We start from the raw sequence: 22,062 nt of genomic DNA on the forward strand, positions 1-22,062 counted from the left end.
TTATATGGGAGGGCTTCCCAGACTCTTCTAATAGGCTGCTGGGGTTAATTCAGGTACTTCTCCCCTCTGGGATAGCCTGACAATAAAATAAACATGGGAACTAAAATGGGGTAGTTCCTGGAGGTGCAGGGGATGGATGAGAAGCTTCTAAGGTCTTACCACCAGGGCGAGTGGCTACCTCGCTGGACAGAGCAGCGACCTTTCCATCATCACAGAATGAATGCACCAGCAGATGAACCATTCATATGCTCATATTTGTACTCCTGTTAAGTGTGTCAGAGGGCGTCGGTTTAGTGTTGTGAAAACCATTGCTTATTAGAGATATTATCATAATGCTGCTGATGATTTAAACTCAGAAATATTTCTCTTCGCATGAAAGGATTAACCAAGGGTTGTTAACTAAAATACACACAGGAAAGCATGTAATCAGTAACTAAGTAAAGGAGAATCAAATCGGAACACCGAATTTTAAGAATTCATCCCAGCAATCACACATCTCATACTATAAGGAAATTATTATGTTAGATAAACATATAAACAAAATAATGGAGGCTGAAAGGAAGCCTTGATGGAAAAAAACATTTTTTTTTATGGAAAACAAGAACTGAAGGAAAGTGATAAGGGACGAAGTCCAGCAGAAGCTGTCAGTACAAACGTTGTCCAGGGAGAAGGAGTGATAAGAACTTGTAAATAAAATCTGCAAAGAAAGGAAAAGAAAGAGCTACAGGTAAGTCTATAGCTTTGGGAGGAAAACGGGAAAAAATGTGAAAACAACAAAGTACTTACAAAAAATATGACGGTCGGATTTTTACTGTCGAGAACACGTACAAGTGGAAAGGAAAACCCAGACTCACAGGCATGTGGATAAAGGATAAGAAGAAAATTCACACAAAGTGAAATGAAACTTGAACACATGGGGAAAGACTTTTCTTTCTTAATGATCAAAAAAAAAAATTAAAACAAAATGAGATTTTATGGAACATTTATCAAAGTAGCAAAGAGGGAAAGACGGAAAGAGTGAGATATGATGAAAGCAAAGCAGAGAACAGGAAACCGGCCACTTTACCATGGTTGTCAGAATGTAAACTGAGGCAACGCCCCCAGAAGCCTAGTAAAATGTACCCTTTGACCACTGATTCCACTTCTGGCACCGAAACTAAGGAAAGAATCCAAAAAATGTATAATGCTTTCTGTACAAAATAGCAAGGCATAGTGAAATCATGGCACCACGGCTTGACAGAATAGTCTCTAGTAAAAATTGTGCTATGAAAAATTTTTTAAATGCGCTAGGCAGCATTTGAATACATTCTAGTTTAAAAGCCCCAAAATGCAGAAAGTAGGAGACTCTCTCTGCCTCTTGCCTCAATCCCATTATGTCTCCCGAGGTTGGAAGGTATCTTTCAGACACTGCACCATCTCTCTATCCATCTTTCCATCTGAAATCCTACTATGTGCAAGGATAAAGCACATTTGTGGGGTTTCGTTCTAAACACAAATGAGATCACGTTTGAATATTACTTTATCACTTGCCCTTTTCACTTAAAAATTAGAACTCTTTATAGTGACTTCCTCTTTCGAGCGACTGCATAGTAGCTCACACATTGTCAGAGACATGTTTGTTTTTTTAAAACCATTCTCCTTTTGATGAATATTCATGCTGTTTTCAATATTTTGCTGTAAAATCCTGTGCTGCATCAAATACCCTGTCTGTGTGTCTTTGTGCTCATGTACCATATTTTTCTAGGCTAGCGAGCTCGAGGTGGAATTGCTGGGTCAGATGGCAGATGCATTTTGGACTTATAATAGTATTGCCATAGTATACATAAGTACCTATTTCTCCATACTCTCAGTAACACTGAATATTATCAAAGCTTTAAAATGTCTACCAGTCTGATCGGTGAACAGTATACTTAATTGTTTTAATAATACTGAATTGGATGTATTTTGCTGTATATGAATCCTTGGTTTTATGTGGAAAAATGTCTTCTAATTGTCTTTCACCTATTTTAAAACTTCTCAATGGTGTCTTTGTCATAAAGTTTAAAGGTTTTTTGGGGTCCAATTTGTCAACCTTTTGCTATCGCTCTGACTTCATGTGCTGTTGAAAACGGCTGTCATTCCCCAGAGATGATAAAAAATATTCATGTACATTGGCTTGTAATCGTTTCATGATTTATTTTTTTCCTACTAGCTCAAAAATCCATCTACAAGTTATATTGCCACGTGTGAAAGAAAAGCTTACATTATAAAACCAGGTGGAAACATAATACATAACAAAAAAAGAAATGATGCGTAGAAAAGAAATAAAAATAAATATACCAAACAATCACAGTGGTTGTCTTTGGGTAGAGAGATTAGATGTGATTTTTTTTTGCCTTCGAATCGTTTGTATGTTTCAGATTTCAGATAGTATTGGTTATATGTATAACACCTTTTACGTTCTTCTGTCTCTTACAGTACCTGTCCTTTACCCCTTGACCACGTAGTTTGAAAGGTGGCCAATCACAGTATTCCAAAAAGCAAAGCATACCACAGTATTCCAGTGGTGCGGGCTCATGATCCAGACTGGACCAGCCAGGGTCCTTCTCTGAGATTTCTTTAACTGCTACAGGAGGTCAAGGACCCCCTGTCCCTGGTCACAAGGGTGACAGACAGGTGTGTGGCCAGGGCTGTCTCTAGCCCTGGCTCTAACTGACCACATAATGAAACAACTGACACACACACACTCAGAGACAGAAGGCCACACATCACGTGAGCCCTGGATCTAATTTTCCCCGAGCTCAGGCCCATCTGTGTCTGAGTTACCGAAGCTGATAAATCCCTTCCCTTCCTTTTTCTTTAGGGTGAGTAGGATTTCAGGTACTTGTACCAGAGCTATAGGAAAAGGGATATGAGAGAAAAGCTTCAGAGATATGAAACTGCCATTAGAAGGACGTAAATATATACATTTTAGACTAAGGCAATCCTCATTTTAAGGGACATTAACACATACAATAAAAAACAGCAACTATTTGCTTCCTAGCCATGAGAAAATCTTATTACCAAAGAGATAACTAGCAAAATAAGATAGCAGCAAGCATATGCATAATTTCATAATTTTTGCACTCCCAGCAAAGCAGGGAAGGCCAACGAAATTAAAGGTGATGCTATAGGAGCAGAATGGCAGTGCTAAGATATGGCACCTTAGATTGCCTTAGAAGAGATATCTATAAATAAATATATGTACATACATTTGCAGGCATACATATTAGACTCCATCTGTGGATTTTAATAATGGGCATTTGGCTTAATTTTAAAACATACTTTTGGGTAATACCTTATATCATGGAGCTCAAGAGTTGAAAGACCTTAAAGAGTGCAACTCATTCATTTTAGAGTTGTGAACCCTGCAGAGATTTGGGCACTTAACTAGTGTCACATGGCTAGTAATCCCCAGAGCAGGATTTGAACCCAGCTCTCTGGGATCCAGTCCAGTGGTCTTCCTACTGCTTTTCAAGTGCCAAGACGAGATGACTTAAAGTGACCAGGAAACAACAAAGGCAAAATCTCTTTCTCTATACACACACACACACACACACACACACACACACACACACACACCCCAAAACAGCAAATATGTGTTACCTAAAAAAGGAAGTAATTCTATCATTTTTATACTCGTTACCAAAAGCAAAAAAAATCTAAGTCTGGGAGGAATTTTAAAGAACTGTGTTGAAAGTACACTGTCTTGTTAAAGAAGGTTGAAGTTAATTGCTCATGGAAGAAACATTTCTCTGGGTGGAGGTTTATGCTTGACTCACACAGGCTTTCAGCCTAAAGTTTGTTATAGTTGAGTGATTTCTTAACCTTAATCTATTTTTCATGCAGTGGGATGACAGTCTTCAGCTGAAGCCATTTCTAAGTTTCCCAGAAGTGTGGAAAAACTAAGCTAGTCATGCTTGTATAACCTATTTAAAGGGCAGAATTCTACCTTCAGTTTTAAAATAATTTTTAAGAGGACCCGCCCCTCGCAAGGTCATTGAAGAGCTACGACTATTGCTGGTGGGTTGGTTTGTTGTCTTTTCCTGGTGATGGTCATTCACACCTCACGATTTGGGGAGCGTGATTATTATATTTCTGAACTCTTGAATTTAAAAACAATTGAACCAAAGGTCAAATGGAGCCTGGTTTTCTCCGTTCATACAATTTCTCAGTTCATACCAAAAAAAAAAAAAAAAATGCTTGGGGTATCTTTGGGGTTCAGAACTGAAAGGCTTAAGAATCATTTAGAGTCAGAAGAAACCCAGCTGAGGCAGCCCGCTGCTCTGTGGGTGTGGAATGGTACTTACTCCAAAGTCCAGTCTTGGTTCTCAACACTTCCCAAACCAGGCGGCCAAAGCACACAGGATACAAAGAAGAACGGATCCTACAAGGGAGGAAGATGGAGTCCATTACTCTGCCTGAAATTGCCACTGCTGCAAGTTTTCATTCAAATTTCACAGTACACTCCATACTCTTCTCCTGTTTGTTTTAATATATTTACAGTGTTAATTATAAATAGACAGCATAGAACAATAAATGCATGGCATTAGAAATAAGTAAAATTGTAAATAATTGTAAGTAAAATATAATTACAATAATAAATAATTGAATATACTAAATACCAATATTCATTTCTTTACAGTACACCTCCAGCGCTCTCTAACCCCTCTCCTCCACCTCCCGCGTTATTTTCTCTGTAGTGTGTATTGCATCTACGGAATCATAACATTTGCTTATTTTTTCTGGTTATTGTCCCCTTCTCCTCCCTGATGAGAGTTATTTTGTTCCCTGCTGCACACCAGTGCTAAGAACGAGGCCTGGCACATAGCAGGCGTAATAAATGCATGTTGCATGAATGATGGAATGTTTTACATGCCGATGTGTTAAATCGGACTGTCTGGAAGATGCATTGGCTTACAGGCACGCCTCCTTCTCGGTGGCAAGTGTGCCCCGTTTGGAAGTACAAATGTGTTACGTTTCAGCAACGATTGCTACCGACTTGCTTGGCATCATGAGAAATTTCTTGACTTCTGAGCCCATAGCATGAGTGCAACGCGTCACGAGCCTGTAGCTTCCGCCATTTCTTGATTCCTGATGAATTAGGTCATTTGATTTCGCTTCCCAGTAAATGTCTTCTATTTCATGAGGCTGGTCTTCCGTGGCCTGCATGTGCCTGGATAATGCTGCTTTCAGTGCCCATCTCGACCCTTCTCACCCCTCACAGTGCAGCCTGGCCAAACCGCTTCTGGGACCTTAGGCTTCACTTCGTGGTCCCAATACCAAGGCCAGTCTTTCTAGGGCCAGAAAATAGATGTGTGTGGGCTCTGGCCTGAGAGAAAAAACAAGCTGACTTCAAAGTGTAGACAGGAATTCTGAAAGAAAGTACAATGGTGTGAATTAGTGCGGCTTCTGCTAAACCATGAATACCAGCCATGGACTCACTTAAATCCGTCTTTCTTCTCAGTTCTCAGGAAAACATGTACTTTCTTTCATCTGTGGCAACTTCAGACATGAAAAGCTTTATCCTTGGCCTGACCACAGCCCCTTGATGAGATGCAGTCGGGCTTTAAAAGCATGTTTTTGCTAGTTATTGACAGTTCTGAGCTTACTTACAAGTGAGCCAACTTGTTATTCTTAGAGAGTATCCCAAGCTACCTTGTTTGTACCAACACATTTACTATAACAGGCCCTCACCCAGACCTTCCCTTTGCCTTGCCAGGTACCCCTCCAAGCCGATTACACATATTAACTCCTTATTCTACAAAACAACTCTACTATTACATAGATACTACCATGATCTCTATTTAACAGATGGGGAAACTGAGGCACCAAGAGAGGATAAGTAAGGACATGTAGCTGCTCGGTTCCAGAGCCGGGATTGGGACCCAGGCCTGGCTCCTGAGACCCTGGGCTTCACTCCTAACCCCCCTGTCTCACAGCTGTGTCCTCCTCGACCACAGCACCTGTCAGCTGACCCCTGCACCGATCTTTATTCTCCTGGTCAGAGAAAGACCCCACTGCCTCTCTCTCAAATCATCTCCCAGTCCTACCACGGTAAAGGAATTGCAATCGGGCTGAAACCACTTCAGTCAGTGACCCTTCTCCCTTCTTTCATCCAACAAACCCATCTCTTCAAAGGCCCCAGTCGTTTTCACTCTCTGAATTTTTTAAACGAGATATTTACGAATGAAAAATTCAACCGCTACATGCCATGATCTGAAGGGAGTCTGGGGAAGATGGAGCCAGTGCTGCTCTCTGGAGGGGTCGGGGGTAGGAGTGCCATGGAGAAACTGGGTGTGGAGAGGTCACTTTTGTAGCTGTGACCTGCTGTAGGAGCTTTGGGGATGGAAGGCGAGGAGAGGATGCCAGAGACGTTTCAGGCAGAACAGTGGATTTGACTGCTGGGCAACTGCCTCCAGGGATTCGGGAGAGAAGGGAGTTAATAGGGTCCCGCTATTTTTGGGCCTGAGTGATTCTAATGAGTGTGTCATTATCTGAAATAGGTCTATCAGGAAGCTAATCGGATTCAGGGAGAACAAAAAGTTCCTTTTAGAATCTTTGTCATCATCCCCGTGGAAATGTTCAACAGTTGGAAGACACCATAAGTGCGCATTTAATGAGAGCCCTGCAAGTGTCTCCCAGGGCACATGTTAAATCTTCACCAGTAATTACAGTGAAAGGGCGCTGAGCTGCGAGGCCTTCTTCGCCGAGGCGCCTGCCAGAGCGCCTGGTGAGTGAGAACGGCCACCAGAGGAAGACCGGGCCATGTGACCTGAATGTAAAGAGCCTACTAGCTAGCCTCCCCCCAAACAATGGCAAGTGACTTTTCTTTGTCACACCTCAGAACTCTCAGAAAGTGACATCGTCATTAGTGATGCGGCAAACTGGTTAAGTGCTTGGTTTCCAGACTTGTTCTTACCTACTAATATTTTTTAAAAAAATACCAACTCGAGCAGTCTTGAACCCCCAATCCTGTGTGTTTCTCGAAGGCCGCGGCAGAGCGGGCAGCCCGCGCACACACCGAATGGAGAGAGCAGAAAGCTTCCTGGACTGCAGCCGTGGTAAGGAGGCGCTCCAGATGGAAATGCAGAAATGACAGCCGAGAGAGGGGACTTCACACAGGACGCGGGTCCCCCTCGGGCAGGACCCCGAGGGGCGCGCTCAGAGGCGGACAGGTTGGCAGGCCGTGCCATGGAAGTGTCTCCGGAGTCCCGCCGTCCTGGGTGACTCCTGGTGACTCACCCAGCCACTGCCCCCGGTCTGGGATTGGTGCACCTTCCCCGCTTTCTCAGAGGCTCGAGCGCGGGCGCCACGCACGGCACAGACCATTTAAACGACTTGCGGCAAATCGCTGCCTTCGCAGTCCGACCCGGCCCGCCAAAGTCTGCGGTGCCCGGTCCAGACGGAACCACCGGCGCCGGGTGGGGAGCGGCGCCCCGCGGCCCGCCGACCGCTTGGCAAGCCCCGGATTTCGAGGCCGTGGGCCGGGGAGCAGATCCAGTCCGGGTTTTGCCGGCGCGGGGGGTCGGGGCTGCGGGGACCGGCTGGCGGGGAGGGGCGGCGGCGGCGGCGGCGGCGGCGGCAGCGGCTCGCGCGCCCGGGGCGGCCCTGTAGGCCCAAGAGGCGCGGGCCCGGCCGCCGGCCGCATGGGGCGCAGCGCGGCCCGCGGCTCCGGGGCGGCCGAGGCGGCAGCGCGCCGCTCGCTCCCTCGCAGCCCCGCCCGCGCCCGCCGCGCCGCCCCGCCGTAGCCCCGGAGCCCGCGCCCGGCCCCAGCGCGAGCAGCCGCAGCCCCGCAGCCCCGCAGCCCCGCAGCCGGCGCCCGGCCCGGGGGAAGCGGCCGGCGCAGCAGCAGGAGCCGGAGCCCCGGCAGCAGGGACGCGCTCGGCGGCCCCCGCGCCAGGCATGCAGGCGCGGCGCCTGGCCAAGCGCCCCAGCCTGGGCGGCCGCCGCGGGGGCCCCACGCCCGCCGCCCCCGGCCCGGCCCCCGACAACGGGAGGCCGCCGCTGCCGCGCGGCGCGGCCACCGGCCCCGCTCGGGCCGCGGGGGCCGCCGCGTCGCCGGCGCTGCTGCTGCTCGGCGAGGAGGACGAGGACGAAGAGGGCGGGAGCCGGCGGCGGCGGGCGCTCGGGCGGGTGCCGGAGAAGCCCCGAGGGGGCGCGGAGGAGGAGGATGACGACGACGAGGACGACGACGAGGAGGTGGTCGTTGAGGTGGTGGACGGCGACGACGACGACGACGATGGCGAGGAGCGCTTCGTGCCGCTCGGCCCTGGCCGCGCGGTCCCCAGGGGCCCGGCCCGGGGCGCGCTGAAGGTGCGTGCGGGGCGCGGGACCCGCCGGCCCGGGAAGGGACGCGCCCGAGAGACGACGGCCCGGGGAGGGGACCGGCGGCCGGGAGGGGTGTGTCAGGCGCGGGCAGCGCGGGGGGCCGGCTTCGCCCAGCCTCGGGCCCCCGCACCTTCCGCGCGGCCGCTGCCCCTCGCTCCAAGGCCGGCTCAGTTTTGCTATCTCGTGCGGCTGCAGGAAAAGGCCACTTGTCCCTGTGAGGTCGGGAACTTGGAGGTGGGACGAGGTAGGCGCCGGTTTGCGCCAGGTGGGGACGTGCGAGGTAGGAGGGGTGAGATATCATTTTTCCCCAGGAAGCAGGACTGTCCCCTTTTCCTGCTTTTGAGGGCGAGTCAGGCTCATTGCAACTAGCAAGCAGCTTCTCCTGTCAATCTCTCAGCCTGTCTTCATCCAAGAACAATTGTTGATGAGTTTTCCATCGCAGGCACAGAGAGGGAACCGGTAAGCCCAGTGCAGCGAAAGCCAAGCCCCGGTTTCTGCATGCATTTTGCTGGCAGCTTTTCGCGGTGCCTCCTGCCCTCCCTGTTTAAACTCGACATTGTGTAGCGTTTTGGCTTTTTTCCCTCCTCAAAATTGCAATGAGCAAACAGGCGGAAATGGGGGAAGATTGGGAAGGGGGGGTGGATTTAGCATTGAAAATGGATGTGAGTTTCTGCGGAGGATTCTAGCGAAGTCTCTGTGCGCTGAAACACCGAGAGACGGTTGCATTTGTGTATCTTCAGGACATAAGGGGTTTATTATTACACAACTGACTGGCTGGGCTTCCAGGCATTCGATTGGACAAGGCAAACCACTCCGAGGTTCATGCACAGTGTGTGTTGCTAAGAAGTTTTGAGGGCAGCAAGTGGTAAGGATGGAGTGAGTGATTTTTCTTAAGAGTGGTTCTTAAAGTCAACTGTGTAACTGCTTCCCGGAGTTTTCACAAGATATTGGCATATCAGGAAGAAAAAATGCGTAAACAAGTGAGCTTACTAGAGGCTTTTTTCCCCTTAACTTTGTGAGGGCTTGCATAACAGTCAGCTCCCCAAAGCATGAAATTGTACTTCCGAAGAAACATTTAAAGCATCAGCATTTAGAACAGCCCCAGAGTAGGCATGATCACAGATTTCATTCCTGGACCACCCTGGAAGTATCTGCTCTGGGAGTGGGAAATTTTCAGCGAGTAGTCGTTTGGGATGATAGTTTTTGACAGTTGCTTCTTGGAATCCAAACCATGACCACCATCATTACCACGGCCTATTTAAAAGCGTGCGTTGTATGGCTACAGGACATAGCTAGCTGGGTTTGGAATTAAGTCATATGGCATCGATGACATGGAGTCACAAGAGTAAGTGACTCCTTAGCATTTTCGCCCAGAGATATTGGAAATATGTCTTGTGGTTTGAACAGTGGTTGCACAGTTTGTGATAGAAAAATTAATTGTAATTTCTGCTCCGTGATCCAACAACCCCAATGTGGGGCGGGGGGAAATCAACTCTCTAAAAACATAAAACTAGGGCGTGATCATTCACATTGTCAAAAAACTTTTCACATCTCCTCACAAATTTCTGTTGAATTCTCTCAAAATGGGCTTTATTTCATGTTTTGCTTTTCCGGCAACTTTTTAAGAATGTATATATTGAGTAGTTTGAGGCATAATTTGTATAGTTTTTACTGCTTTCACGCCATCTTGACACTGCATCTGAAGAGATTTTCTGATGGGATAGAACAGGATCAGTTTATTCTAATGCATACAAAAATGTCAACATCTTATGCTTATGCATTCATTTATTCAAATATTTATTGAGCACCTACTGTGTGCCAGGTGCTACTCTAGAACACAGCAGTACACACCTTCCAGATGCTTACATCTGGTGTGAGGAGTCCGAGCAACTACCAACTAACCAAACAAATAAGCACGGGGCTTTGAGATTGTACGCTATGAGGGAAATAGTGGTATCTCCGAGTCTCGGAGGAAGAGGAGAAAGCTGTTATGGGGAAGACCGCCCTAGGAGGGGCCATGTGACCTTAGATCTGAGACATGCAGCTTGAGAAGAAGATCTTCCCAGGAAGAGGGAATAATAACTGCAAAAGTCTTGATGTGGGAAGCAGGAAAAGGTGAGTGTGGCTGGAACTTGGTAGGTAGGAGGCAGGTCAGGGAGGCAGCTGGGGGCCAGCAGCATAGAGTCTGGTGGGCCTTGAGAAGGTAGAGTGTGAAGACTCTGGACGTTTTAAGCAGAAAAGGCATACAAGGTAGTTTGTGTTTTTAAGAAGGCCATGCCACATGGAGTATAGAGGGCAGCAGGGAGAAGCAGGGATGTCCAGGAGGTGGCTGTTTCTGTAGTTCAAGTGAGAGGTGAGGGCAGTTTGCCCTAGGCTGACTGGTGCCGGATCAGCGAGGAGCGGACAAATTCAGGATCTGTTGTGAAGAGGGATGGGGGTGAAGGAAAGAGAGAATCCAGAGCCAGGCCCTGATGTAAAGGTTGGTCTGATGTAAAGGTTGGTTAGGTGAGCCATTTGCTAAAATCGGGAACACCAGGAGAACAAAAGACTGGCGTTTCGTTTCGGACATGTTAAGTCTGAGATGACAGTTAGACATCCAAGTGCAAACTGCAATTAGGCAGATGACTGTAGGATGTGGAATGGAGGGGAGAGGTCGGCGCTAGAGAGAAAAATCGGGGCATCACCAGCACGTTGCTGTCATTTAAAGCTGGGACTAGAGAGGGAGTGCAGTAGGCCAGGGCGGGAGAGCCTTGGGCCAGACCCTGGGACACAGCAGTGTCTCGGTAGGAAGTGTGAGTGAAGGAGGAGAAGGCAGAAAGGTGAATGATGGAAAACTAGAAAATGTGAAGTCCGGTCAGCCAAGAGAAGAAATAGTTCTAAAAGTGAGGCCTGCTGAGTGGTGTGGAATCCTACGGAGATACTGAATAAGATGAGGATAGAGAGGTGTTCACTTGGATTCGATGACGTGGAACTACCTGGGGTCCTTGACAAAGGAACGCGAAGTCAGTGATGGGACCAGAGTGCGCTGAGCACTGAATGGGAGGAGAGGCTGCAGCGAGACAGATGGAAAACTCTTTTAACACATGTTGTTGGAAAAGAGAGCGGAGAGCGGGGAACATGTGGAGCACGTATGGTCTAGGTTCTCTTAAGACAGGATACAGTAGACTCTCCGTGCAGTGATTGCAGTGTGATGGGAATTACTTGGTAGAAAGCGAGCATGTTCGTTTTCTATTGCAATATGACAAATTACACAAAGCTTTCAGCTTGCAACAGGTCTCACAGTGGCTGTGGGTTAGGAGTCCAGGCTCAGTTTCCCTGGGTCTGTGCTAAGTGTCACAGGCTGCAGCCGAGGTGTTGGGTGGGCTGTGTTCTCATAAGGAGGTTGGACTGGGGAAGAGCTCACGTCTGAGCTCACGCAGGTCGGTAGCAGAATTCAGTGCCTTGCGTCTGTGGGTCTGAGGGTCCCAGCTTCCTGCTGGCTGCCACCTGGAGGCTACCTTCAGCTCCTAGGGACCCTTTCCCCACCCCACCTCCACTTCACACAGTGCTTTGTCACGTGGGCTTCTTCAGCAGCGTGGCCTCTTACTTCATCAAGCCGGCAAGAAGGATCTTAGCACCTGTCTGCTAGTGAGCTAGAGTCTCACATAATGCCCTGTAATCACAGCAGCAGTAATAGTCTTTGCCACTTTCTGTTGGTTAGAGGTGAGTCCTGGGTTCCACCCATACTTAAGGGGAGGCGATATACAAGGAGTGGAGGATCCCTGGGTGTCACCTTAGGGAGGAACCAAAGGTGCAGCCAGAGTAGAGATGAGTGCAGGCGGACAGCCCTTGGAAAATCCATAGGGGAGGGACCTGGACCCCAAGGACAGGGGTTGGCCTTTGATAGAAGCAAGAGCCCTTCTCCCCATTGAATTACAGAGAAGGTGGAGACAGTGAGCCCAGAGCTGGGTGGTTGTATATAGGCGCTGGTCAGATGACAGCTTCCGTTTTCCCCTTGTGGCAGGAGGGAAGCTCGTCCGCTGAGGGTGAAGGAGGTTTGAAGTAAGAGCTGAAGGCATGACGCAGCGCTGTGGGACAGCAGGAGAGCAGACATTCTAGGGAGATCAGAGCGAATGCCGGGCAGATCAGGGACCCCTCTGGTGTTGGTGGTTCCGGGCATGCGATTCCCCAGCTTTATTCCATTGGCTCATGCACAGAGCAGTCATAATGATGAGAAGAACCCAAGCTAACACTGATCGGGCGCCTAGTGTGGTCAGCACGGGGGTAAGTGTACAGGCTCATTTAAACGTCACTACTGTGCGCCAGTCACTCAGGCCTCATCGTGCTCTCCTCATGCTCCAGAAGTGACGAGCCGACTACTTAACTAAAGACACACAGGTGTTCAGTGGCAGAGGCGGGGCTTACGCCCTGGGCAGGCGAAGTCCAGCGCTAACGCCCGTACGCCTTACCCTACACTGTCCCTTACAGACAAAGGAGGCCGCTGGATGGAGCAGGGCTGCGCTTCAGCCGGGAGGGTGAACAGTGGGAAGAAAGGGAAGAACGTATTACTGAGGGAGGTGGCACGGTTGTGACTGTAACGATGGACAGGGGACCCAGGAAAGGGCGAGTGGTGAAACAGCCGTGGCTCAGTAGATGGGAGAACACAAAGGGTGAACTAGGAAAATCAGCGCAAGAGTGGGAGTGAAATGCAGGACAATTTGGGTTCCCAACTAACGTTATCACGCATGAATGTTTGCTGACCGTTTGCTGAGCCAGGGACTGTACTAAAGGGTTTCTCTGAGGGAGGATCTCATGAGACAGTGTGACTTGGGAATCACTGTGTCCCCTGGTCCAACTGAGGACACTGGTTTAGAAGTGAACCAGCACACACAGCAGTGTGGACACAGGTGGGGGCATGGCTGACACCCACGGCCTGTGCTTTTAATCCCTGGACCAGAATTCTTGGGCTCTCCCTGTATTGATTTGGGATTAGTATGCCCTTCTATTTATTTCCAGGAGGATTTGGGATTGCTCAGGGGGTAAAGGAATACCTGCTACTAAGTATCTGATTCCTTTAACCAATACCCATTTAGGCTTTAAATGAGACAACAAGAGAAACTTTGTATTGTATCATTTTCAATTTCTGATCCAAGGGAGCTGACACATTTACCTTCCGTGGTGAGATTCCACACCCCCTTCCCTCCAAAAATACAAATAAAACAACTAACCTCCTGGCAGAGTAAACAGTCTCCTCAACCAGAGTTTAATCAAGCAAGGTCCAAGGACACTGTGAAACGGAGGAAGGATTCTAGAATCTGTTTGTTCCTCAGCGGAGGGCCCGCAGCGGCGGTGCAGATAATAAGGCCCACGGCTGTGCATTGTGAGGCTGTGGATTTGCTCAGGGCCCAGAGCATCAGGGCATCTGAAGGCGTCGATAATTCCTGGTGTAGTAAGTAGGAGATGGCTGGACACGAGAGCCTGCGAGGAGTTCTAGCCGGATTTCAGCTAGTGGCAAACTGCGGAGAAAGGCTTTTAAATGAGGGACTGTGTGTCCGAGTTCCCACTTGCGGTGCTCACTGGATACTCGTCGGATGGAAGCCGCTTCCCGTGTGCCAGCTCTTCGGGGACGGCTGACACAGCTCTGAGTCTATCTCTTGAATATCTGATGACGGTAAGAAGCCTTTGGCAGAGACTGTGTAGCAAACACTGAATTCCAATTTGCGAACAAGCATGTGTCTTGCAAATGGTCTTGGTGTTGGCTGCAGCGAAAGGCATGTGCTTAAGATACCACACAAAGTTGTCATTCACTGCTGAAGTTGGAAGGGAAACAGAGATTATCTAGTAACCCGACACCCTCATTTGACCAGGGACACCAAGGCTACAAAGGTGAAATGTCTGTCCAGCTGGGGCTGGGGGTGGAGCAGGTGGGCCCAGGATTAGGGCCCTGGTCTGCCAACCCAAGTTCCCGCCCTCCTTTCCGGGTTAGTTCTCTGAGCCTGGAATGATCCCTCAAAGTTGCAGAGAGAAAAATCACAATTTTCTCGAGTGGTCGACCACTCACTGCTTGTCTTCTGTTTGGGGAAAGTTCTTGCTTCGTAAAGTACCTCAGGTAGAAGGGCTCGCTGTGGCTTTGGTAGGATGGGTAGGACCCTCTGTGAATCCTGCTGGGCCGGGTCCCCTTCCCCAAGCACTTCCCACGGGATGTGTGCCCTCACTCAGAGGAGGACCACCACAAGAGATGGGCTCCATCCTGTTGTGAACGGCTGGCCTGGAACCCCTGGTGTGGTGCTTCTGGTGACCAGGGCCTCTCCTCCGTCACCAAGACGTGGCTGCTCGTGGACCATGGATTGTCCCATAACACAAGCATTGGAAAAAAGGGGAGAGAGAGCTTTAGTCTAGCCCTCCCCTGAATCTGTAGCCCCGCCTCTTGGTGAGATGGATCCAGAGACAGCTACATTCATGTGTGTGCACTTGACCTCTTAAAATGCAGGGACCCTATTCTTTGTTAAACCTGTAGCCGTCAGAGTATTGTATCCTCCACCCCGGGAGGATCGGGGACGGGGGGAGGAAAGGGGGTCTTTCTCGCCCCATAGCATTGTGCAGTATCAGAACTTCTGGTCTGCATGGAACGACCGGTATTGTCACAGAGACTTGAAATAATGCCTGCTCAAGTCAGGAAAACTTGACCGTTTACTTGCCCCCTACCATGTCATATTAAGGTCAATGCATGATTTCCTTTAGACATTCTGACACGTCGGTGATGCTTGGAGACCCTCATCACCACCCTTCTGGCCGGCCACGTCTGGGTCATTGAAACAAGGATGAGTTTCTTTGGTTTTGCTGTGTATGTTCCCATCCACTGTTCTGTCACTAGATGTGTAAGGTGGGCCCCTGGTGCCATGACCCTGTGGGAAGTAACAGTGACAGGGCTTCCTTCCACTTTCAGGGAGGCCACCGCCTCACAAATCCCTGCCAAGTTATCTAGATGGAGGTTCGGGGGCCCCTTTCCTCTTAATCCTCTTGGCAAGATTAGCTCTGTTGAGAGATCTTACCTGGCTGCCACACTTTGGGGTGTAATTTTGATACGTACCCTAAAACATTTGCAGCCGGTCTGTATGGAGAAGAGTCTGTGGTTTGGCCAGAAAGTAATTCCGGAGTGGTTAGTCCAGGGTGAGTTTAGGTCCCTGAATTTGGCAAATAACCTTAGTTGCTGTCATTTGCTGGATGGAATGGAACAGAACACAACCTGGGACTCCTGGAGCAGAATCACAGTGACTGAGTCTTTACACTTGGTTGAAGATACTGCTTTAGAGAATCCAGTGTTACGATGAAATGTACGCAGGGCAAACAGGCTGGACGCTAGGGTTTTGAAGGAGAGCCTGTGGTTGTAGGGGAAGGACCTTGCAGAAGACCACGGAGCCTCGAGGTGCCAAGGGCTGAAGGGGCGGGTGTCCCAGCACGCGGTCCCAGCAGTCACCGTGACACACATGCTCTCCTTCCATTCTCGTCGTAATGGAAGTTTCGGTGAATGTGAAACCTCCCCGATTTCAGACTCATCGGGCATGCCTCGTCAGAATTAGTAAGTATCCGAAGTTCTGTGGCATTTTAAATTAAATCTAATTTTCTGAAAGGCTACGTGCCTTGAAACACCACGTGATGAAACCCACAGACAGGATAACTTTATTTCATTAACATGACCTTCATGGTGGGCTTGTTAGTGAGATGGAGAGAACAGGCTTGAGTCAAAGCAGGTGACCCCACTGGCCGCCCCAGCCCACGGTCCCCTCAGTGTAGCTCAAGCAGCAATCAAATAACACAGGCTCTGGGTTCAAATGCTGGCTTCTCCACTTGCTAGTCGCGTGGCCTTATCAAGTTACTTCCTATCTCTGTGCCAATTCAGTGCTATGACATAAAATTGGGATAATCTTGTTCTGGCATCATCTATTGTTACTGAATGTAGCCCAGAGACCTCCTGGAATTAGATATGGATGACTGTTTATTTCCTTTACGGTTTCAGAAAGGGATCTTTTCTCACACTTTGAGGGTCCAAAATGCCACAGTCATTTTAACGGTCACCACCTCCTCCTCCGTGTCCCATGCTACCAAGGCGTTTCCGAGAGCTGCTTCCTGCAGTGGCTCTGCTCATCTGAACGCTGTGGTGTCCCTTCGTGTGTGGTGACCTTGCATCTTCCCTCTGCAGCTCAGGAAGCTGTGAGCCACTTATCTACTGATGCAAAGGGGACAGGGACCTTCTATCTCTGGGGTTCATCAGTCCATTCAGACCTACAGCACTTATATTGGGGAAAAGCTGGCTGCCACCCAAGCGGGCGGGAAAAGGCTTACCACACACGTTGCTGAAAGCTGTAGTGCAAACACAGTGACGTCACCATCCACCCTGGACGCTGCGTGTGGCTGAGACCGTCTGAGCGGGTTGGTCCTTCCCTCATCCTCGGCCTTGGTGCAAGAGCCTGCTGTGCTCTTGTTGGTGAAGAAGGCATTCTTTAGTCTTTGCATAGGTGGGGATAGGTCCGCAAAGTTACCTCTAAACTCTTGTACCTACATGCTTCTACTACTGGGGAGACATCAGAAAGGGCAGGTGAGGACTCTGGTGAAGAACTTGGAGGGATTCCGGTTAAGAACAGAGATACAGACTTTTTTTTTTAAAGTTATAAAATATTTTAAATATAGAGGAAATTGGAAGAGTAGTACAAAAATCCATGTACCTAAAAAGAAGTTATTGATCACGTATGGCCAGAGCCTTTCGAATTTCTAAGGAGGTGAGTATAGATTATAGCATTTACATATTTATTAGACTATAGAGACATTTTTTTTTTCCTAGAGCATCTTTCCCTTGGGATACATTTTGGGAAATACTGATTTATAATTACTTTTCTAAATGAGAAATCCATGGATAAGTGGCTTATCCTTGGGATAAATAATGAAAACTGCATTATTAAAGAACTATATTGTCACACGCTCAGAAAACGGTTAAAGTGTTGTTTGTTAGTGGGTCATGCAAGCTTTGAAATATTTTTCCTCATAAGCTGATAACTTCTTCCGTATCAAATTTCTTTAAAAGAAGAAGTATTTCACGTGGTAAATTTTCACTTGTATATCTGTGAATACCATTCTCATGTGTGAAATTTGAAAACTGGTGGAGGACACAACTTTTCTTGGTAGATCAGGCTCCATGAGGGGTCTGGTGGGGAAAAAGGGAGGTGTGAGAAGTGGATCATAACAGAATTGAACAGTGCTCCAGGGGCAGAACAATCACAGGGGTTTATACCCAGGAAAGTGTATTCAACAGTAGGTTTTCCACATTCTAAAAGGAAAAAGATTGAAACTATCAGAAGAGTCTAAATGAAACGAGCATATAAATGCACTAAGGTATTGGGACTGTCACATTTTCTGTCAACAACCGTGCAGGTATTGCAAATAAAGGGGTTCAGCATTTGTGAACGCTGAATGCCTTGTGTAAGGACTCTTTATTGGCTATTGTTCCGTGTGCATTTCAGTGTTATCCAACATGGAATGCATCAGAATTTTGAGAGTGCCCTCATAGCTAACTTCACTTGTTCCTCTTGGTAATCTTGGGTGGTGGGTATTATTATCTCCATTTTACAGACGGGGAAAATAAGTCCTAGATAAGAATGGGGCAGTTTCTGTCAAAACTGTGCCTACTGTGTACCAGCCACTTAGCTGGATGCTGAGAGTATGCTATCGAACAAGTAGTCCTTATGGGACAATCAATTTCGTGGGAGAAATAGTCAAACAGATAAACAATTACAATATGAAATGACAGTGAAGGATAGTGAAGGTACAGGACTTGTTATAGTTTTCATTCGAGAACCTGGCAGCGGTTGATAATTTGCTAAGTTGCAAAGCCAGTCTAAGCACATATTTGCTGGCTCCTGTTCTGCGCCACCACCCCCCAAATCCTTTTTTTCCCCCTTCCTTCTGTTGTTCTAAGCATAGGGAGTGGCATTTTAAACTGAAGCTTAGTGGCTAGGATCAAGGCGTAAATGATATTCGAGCTTTTAGGTTACTACGAAGAGAGGTGGAAATCCCATTTTAAAGTTGCTGTCTTTATAAAAAGCCTTGTTTGAAAGTCAGTTTTTCAGACTATGCTGTCAACATCAGGTTTAGAGAAACTATAAGCGAGTTTCTCTCATTATATTCTCTTGCCGTGTAGTGCTGAGTGAGTTGGAAAGGAGGGCTCTGCTTACGCAGTCCCTCTAAGCTTTGCTTTGCTGAGTATTTTAGGTGTATCCTTTTTTAAAAAGTTGGCACAATTGACAGGAAGGTGCTTGGGAGTAGAAATAGAGGAAAATATAGGACTTGGAGCATATCAGTGGGGAGAGAAGACTTTTATGTAACGGGTAATGAATGCTTTTGTCCTTCTTTTTTTACCCTTGGATTTGTGACAGCAACACATTGATTGGGTCTTGTGTCCCTGGAGTTACAGACCCATCTCTTGTATTTCTTATAACATCCTTACCAGTCATTATAATTTCAATTTCATTATGAGGGAGCCATGACCAGAGGCTACAGGACTGTTTGAAGATGTCTTGATAAATGACTTTGAATCCTTTCTTTCTGATTCCCCCCACCTGCCGTGTATTTGTAGATTTTCACGTCGATAGCTTCCATTCTGACTCATTCTTGCTTCAGTCTTCGTTTACCCGGGTCAAACTAGTGACACAAGCTCGCTTCACAGTGACTTTCCGGCCATCATCATTGTCTTTCCTTCCTGCCCCTGCAAAAAAACAAACAAAAACAAAAACACCCATTTATTCTCATTTTCTGCAATATTGATGATATTAGTACCCAACAAAAATACTTGGGTAGCAGTGGGTGACCAACAAATGTTTAAATGAATAGAACATGAAAGACTAAGCATGTCATTGTACAAACACTCCCTCGTTTCCTTCTATCACCTTTCTTCTCTGTGTCTCACCTGTTTCCAAGTCTGATTTATTTTTTTCCCCGTCGTGTGTTTTTCTTCCCCAGTAGTTACTCTCCTCATTCCCATAGTATCCTCACCGCTTACTTCTTGCCTCCAGTTTCTCCTCATTTAAGTTTGTTTTTCACAGAGCTGCTAAAATTATCGTAGGTCTTACATCACTTTTTCCTATTAAAGGAGGAATACTTGTAGCATATTTGAAAGTCCTGATAAGAAGAAAGAAGGAACGAATACTCCCGTAGAATGCCACTCACCCTTCATAGATAACCGCCAGCCATTCACCCCCCTACGTCCATCCTTCCAGACCACACAGGTAGCATCCATCACTCATAGGGAGGTCACCTGCCTGGCAAACTCCTTTTCTTGGTGACCCACCTTAAAACATAAAAGTAAGTCAACAGTGCTTCAGTAGCCGGACTGGATGTAAAATGACAGCTCACACTTGCAAATCTGAAAACATTTCCTTAATGTTCCAGTCGGCAAAGCACTAGGCTAGGTACTTTGGGGGCTCAAAGATAGCAGTGGTTGTTTCTTCCTAGGCATTGCCAGCGCTCAAAGGCATTGCCGTATTCACTCTTACTTGACACTCAGTCCCAACAAATGTGGTTATGTGGTTTCTTGACCAAGACATGAAAAGTTAGGAGTGAGCAGGAAGAGAGTACGTCTCTCTACTTAGAGCCAATGTTGTAAGACCAGCAGGCATGAAACTGGTGTTGATGGAGGCGTTGGGATCTGTGTTTAAAATGCTGTACACGTGAGTGTGCAAAATAATATATGTTAATTTAACATGGTGGCAAGGAGCTCCGGAGGGCATATCACTCTATGTTACAGTTTAATAATAGTCCCAGGACCTTATACCATTAAGAGAGGTTTGTTGTGCTTAATAGAGAGGCAAGAATATAATGCATTTTAGAGACATTAGCAACAAAACAGTGATTAAAGTTTACCCGTCAAAGGGGTAGCAACTTCTTTATTAAAAACTGATTTATGTGGCATATGTGCACCAACAGTGATGGGATTACTATTTTTACCGTAAGTACAACCACGTGGAAGTCCATCCCCAAATCATTTCATTCATTCCCAACAGCTGTCTAAGGGTTCTTGTCAGTGAAGCCCCGTATTGCTTTCCGGCCCTTCCTTTCCGGGTGCAGATCTTAATGTGCCAAGAGATATTCAGCCTTACTGTCTAAAATACTTTGGGCATTAACATACCGCGTGTTTTTCAGGGGGTCCCTAGTGACCAAGGGCCCTGGATTCCTTTCTCAGCTATCGCTCTCTCGAAGTGGGATTGCCCTCTAGTGGGATTCACCTGCAGGAAAAGGGAGCCCCACCTGCACGTGGCTATAACACGCAGGATCCTGGACGCACGAGGATTTTCTCTCTTAGCCCTAGTGCTCTAAATGGGAGTCCTAAGAGGGGCTGCCAGGGTCCGCTGGGGAAAACAAAACCCGTCCCAGCCTGTACAGTTGTCTCAAGCGTTCTCCCTACATCGTGGAAATTACCCCGCCCCTGTTTTCCAAAGCCGAAACAATAGCGCACGCAGTCCAGCATGCTGGTGGCTGGGGACCATCAGGAAGCAAGCCTGCTCCTCGCCAGGCCCTTTCCCATGGTCCCCGCCTGAGGTGTTCCTGTCAAGTAAGGGGTGGCAGATATTTACAGCCGCGCCTTCGAGCTCTGTTGGTAATGAGCTCACGAGTGCTGGGAACCTGGGAGAGGGAAAGTTAACGACACAGGGGAGTCCACGAAGGCTTTGGAGTAAATGTTCTGAGCTCTAAGTCTAACGGCTGCGAGAGAGACTGTAAAGTGGAGAATAAAGTGAATGTCTCTCTAGACCATTCGTCTTATTGCCACAAGAGCCCACGGGAGCCAGAGGCCAGGGGAGGCTTGTGGGAGCACGGTGATGGCGGTGGTGGGGGCAGGCCCCGGGCCAGCTTGCTGACAGCCACGGACACGCACGCCACACTACCTCATCACATGCATTTTCGTTGCATAGGGAAGGTTTTCTTGGAGAGAGGGGTTCAAGACTTTTTATCCCATGCATGTGTCATGTATGACTTTTAAGTGGTAGTTGTATAAATACAGAAATAACAAGCTGTGCAAAGATCATGATAGCCTGCCCATTCTGGAAGAAAAGAAAAAGAAAACACAATATGCTAAGAGCTAAATTTCTATGTTAGAGAATGCTAACAGCAAACGGGAGACAAGGGAGTTTACTCCCGTACCACGCAGGTGAGATAAAGCAGGCAGTGGAGCTGTAATGAAAAGCTAGCGCCCACATTTGCCCCAGTTAAGAAGGAAGTTCTACCTAGGACCTGATTAAGAAGCAAATATAAATAAAAGCTACAAAATCAGCAAAATCGCACTAAATTTGAGGAACATCCTAAAAAGTTAGCATTACTTACGAATGCAAAAACGACACGTATTTCAGGAAAAACTGACATGAAACACAACAAAAGCTAAATTGGAGCCCCGGTGTTACACTCATAGGGCAATAAAAGCAACGACGTTTTATTGGGAGCAAGAAAAATTGAAGTCTAAAAAGAAACATGTCAGTGAGCATTTCAGCGATATAGCAAGCTCCAGAATGTACAAAACTATCATGAAAGTTTCCATCTTCATGCTCAGACCTTAACAATCCATCATCTTCAGAGCCAGGCAAACTGCCCGAAAAACCACCGTCCTGGCCAGAACCTCACGACGGTCTCTGTTGCTGGAACTCACTGCTGAGCTCATCCACGTAACCCCGGACGGAGAATACCTGTCCAGTCCTT

General features: G+C 47.6%; 1 protein-coding gene and 1 long non-coding RNA gene across 5 annotated transcripts in view; one reads left to right on the top strand and one right to left on the bottom strand.

Annotated features, from left to right (window-relative positions):
• Nucleotides 1-2,536: 2,536 nt before the first annotated feature.
• Nucleotides 2,537-7,550, bottom strand: LOC117033625 (uncharacterized). The gene is made up of 4 exons (XR_004424934.1): nt 6,941-7,550; nt 4,940-5,393; nt 4,329-4,405; nt 2,537-2,874 (listed from the first exon to the last, which is right to left on the bottom strand). It is a non-coding gene; the product is annotated as an uncharacterized LOC117033625 (long non-coding RNA).
• A 373-nt stretch (nt 7,551-7,923) lies between these two features.
• ZNF704 (zinc finger protein 704) overlaps nt 7,924-22,062 on the top strand; it is a 135,805-nt gene continuing 121,666 nt past the window's right edge. For all 4 annotated transcript variants that reach the window (XR_004424917.1, XR_004424919.1, XR_004424918.1 and 1 more), the window contains exon 1: nt 7,924-8,334. Coding sequence is in view for 1 of the 4 variants with exons in the window: in XM_033125666.1 (XP_032981557.1) it covers nt 7,924-8,334 (411 nt within the window). In the remaining 3 variants the exon portion in view is untranslated. The remainder of the gene's footprint in view (nt 8,335-22,062) is intronic.

Source organism: Rhinolophus ferrumequinum, chromosome 14 (genome assembly GCF_004115265.2).
Source record: "Rhinolophus ferrumequinum isolate MPI-CBG mRhiFer1 chromosome 14, mRhiFer1_v1.p, whole genome shotgun sequence".
NCBI classification, from domain to species: Eukaryota; Metazoa; Chordata; class Mammalia; order Chiroptera; family Rhinolophidae; genus Rhinolophus; species Rhinolophus ferrumequinum.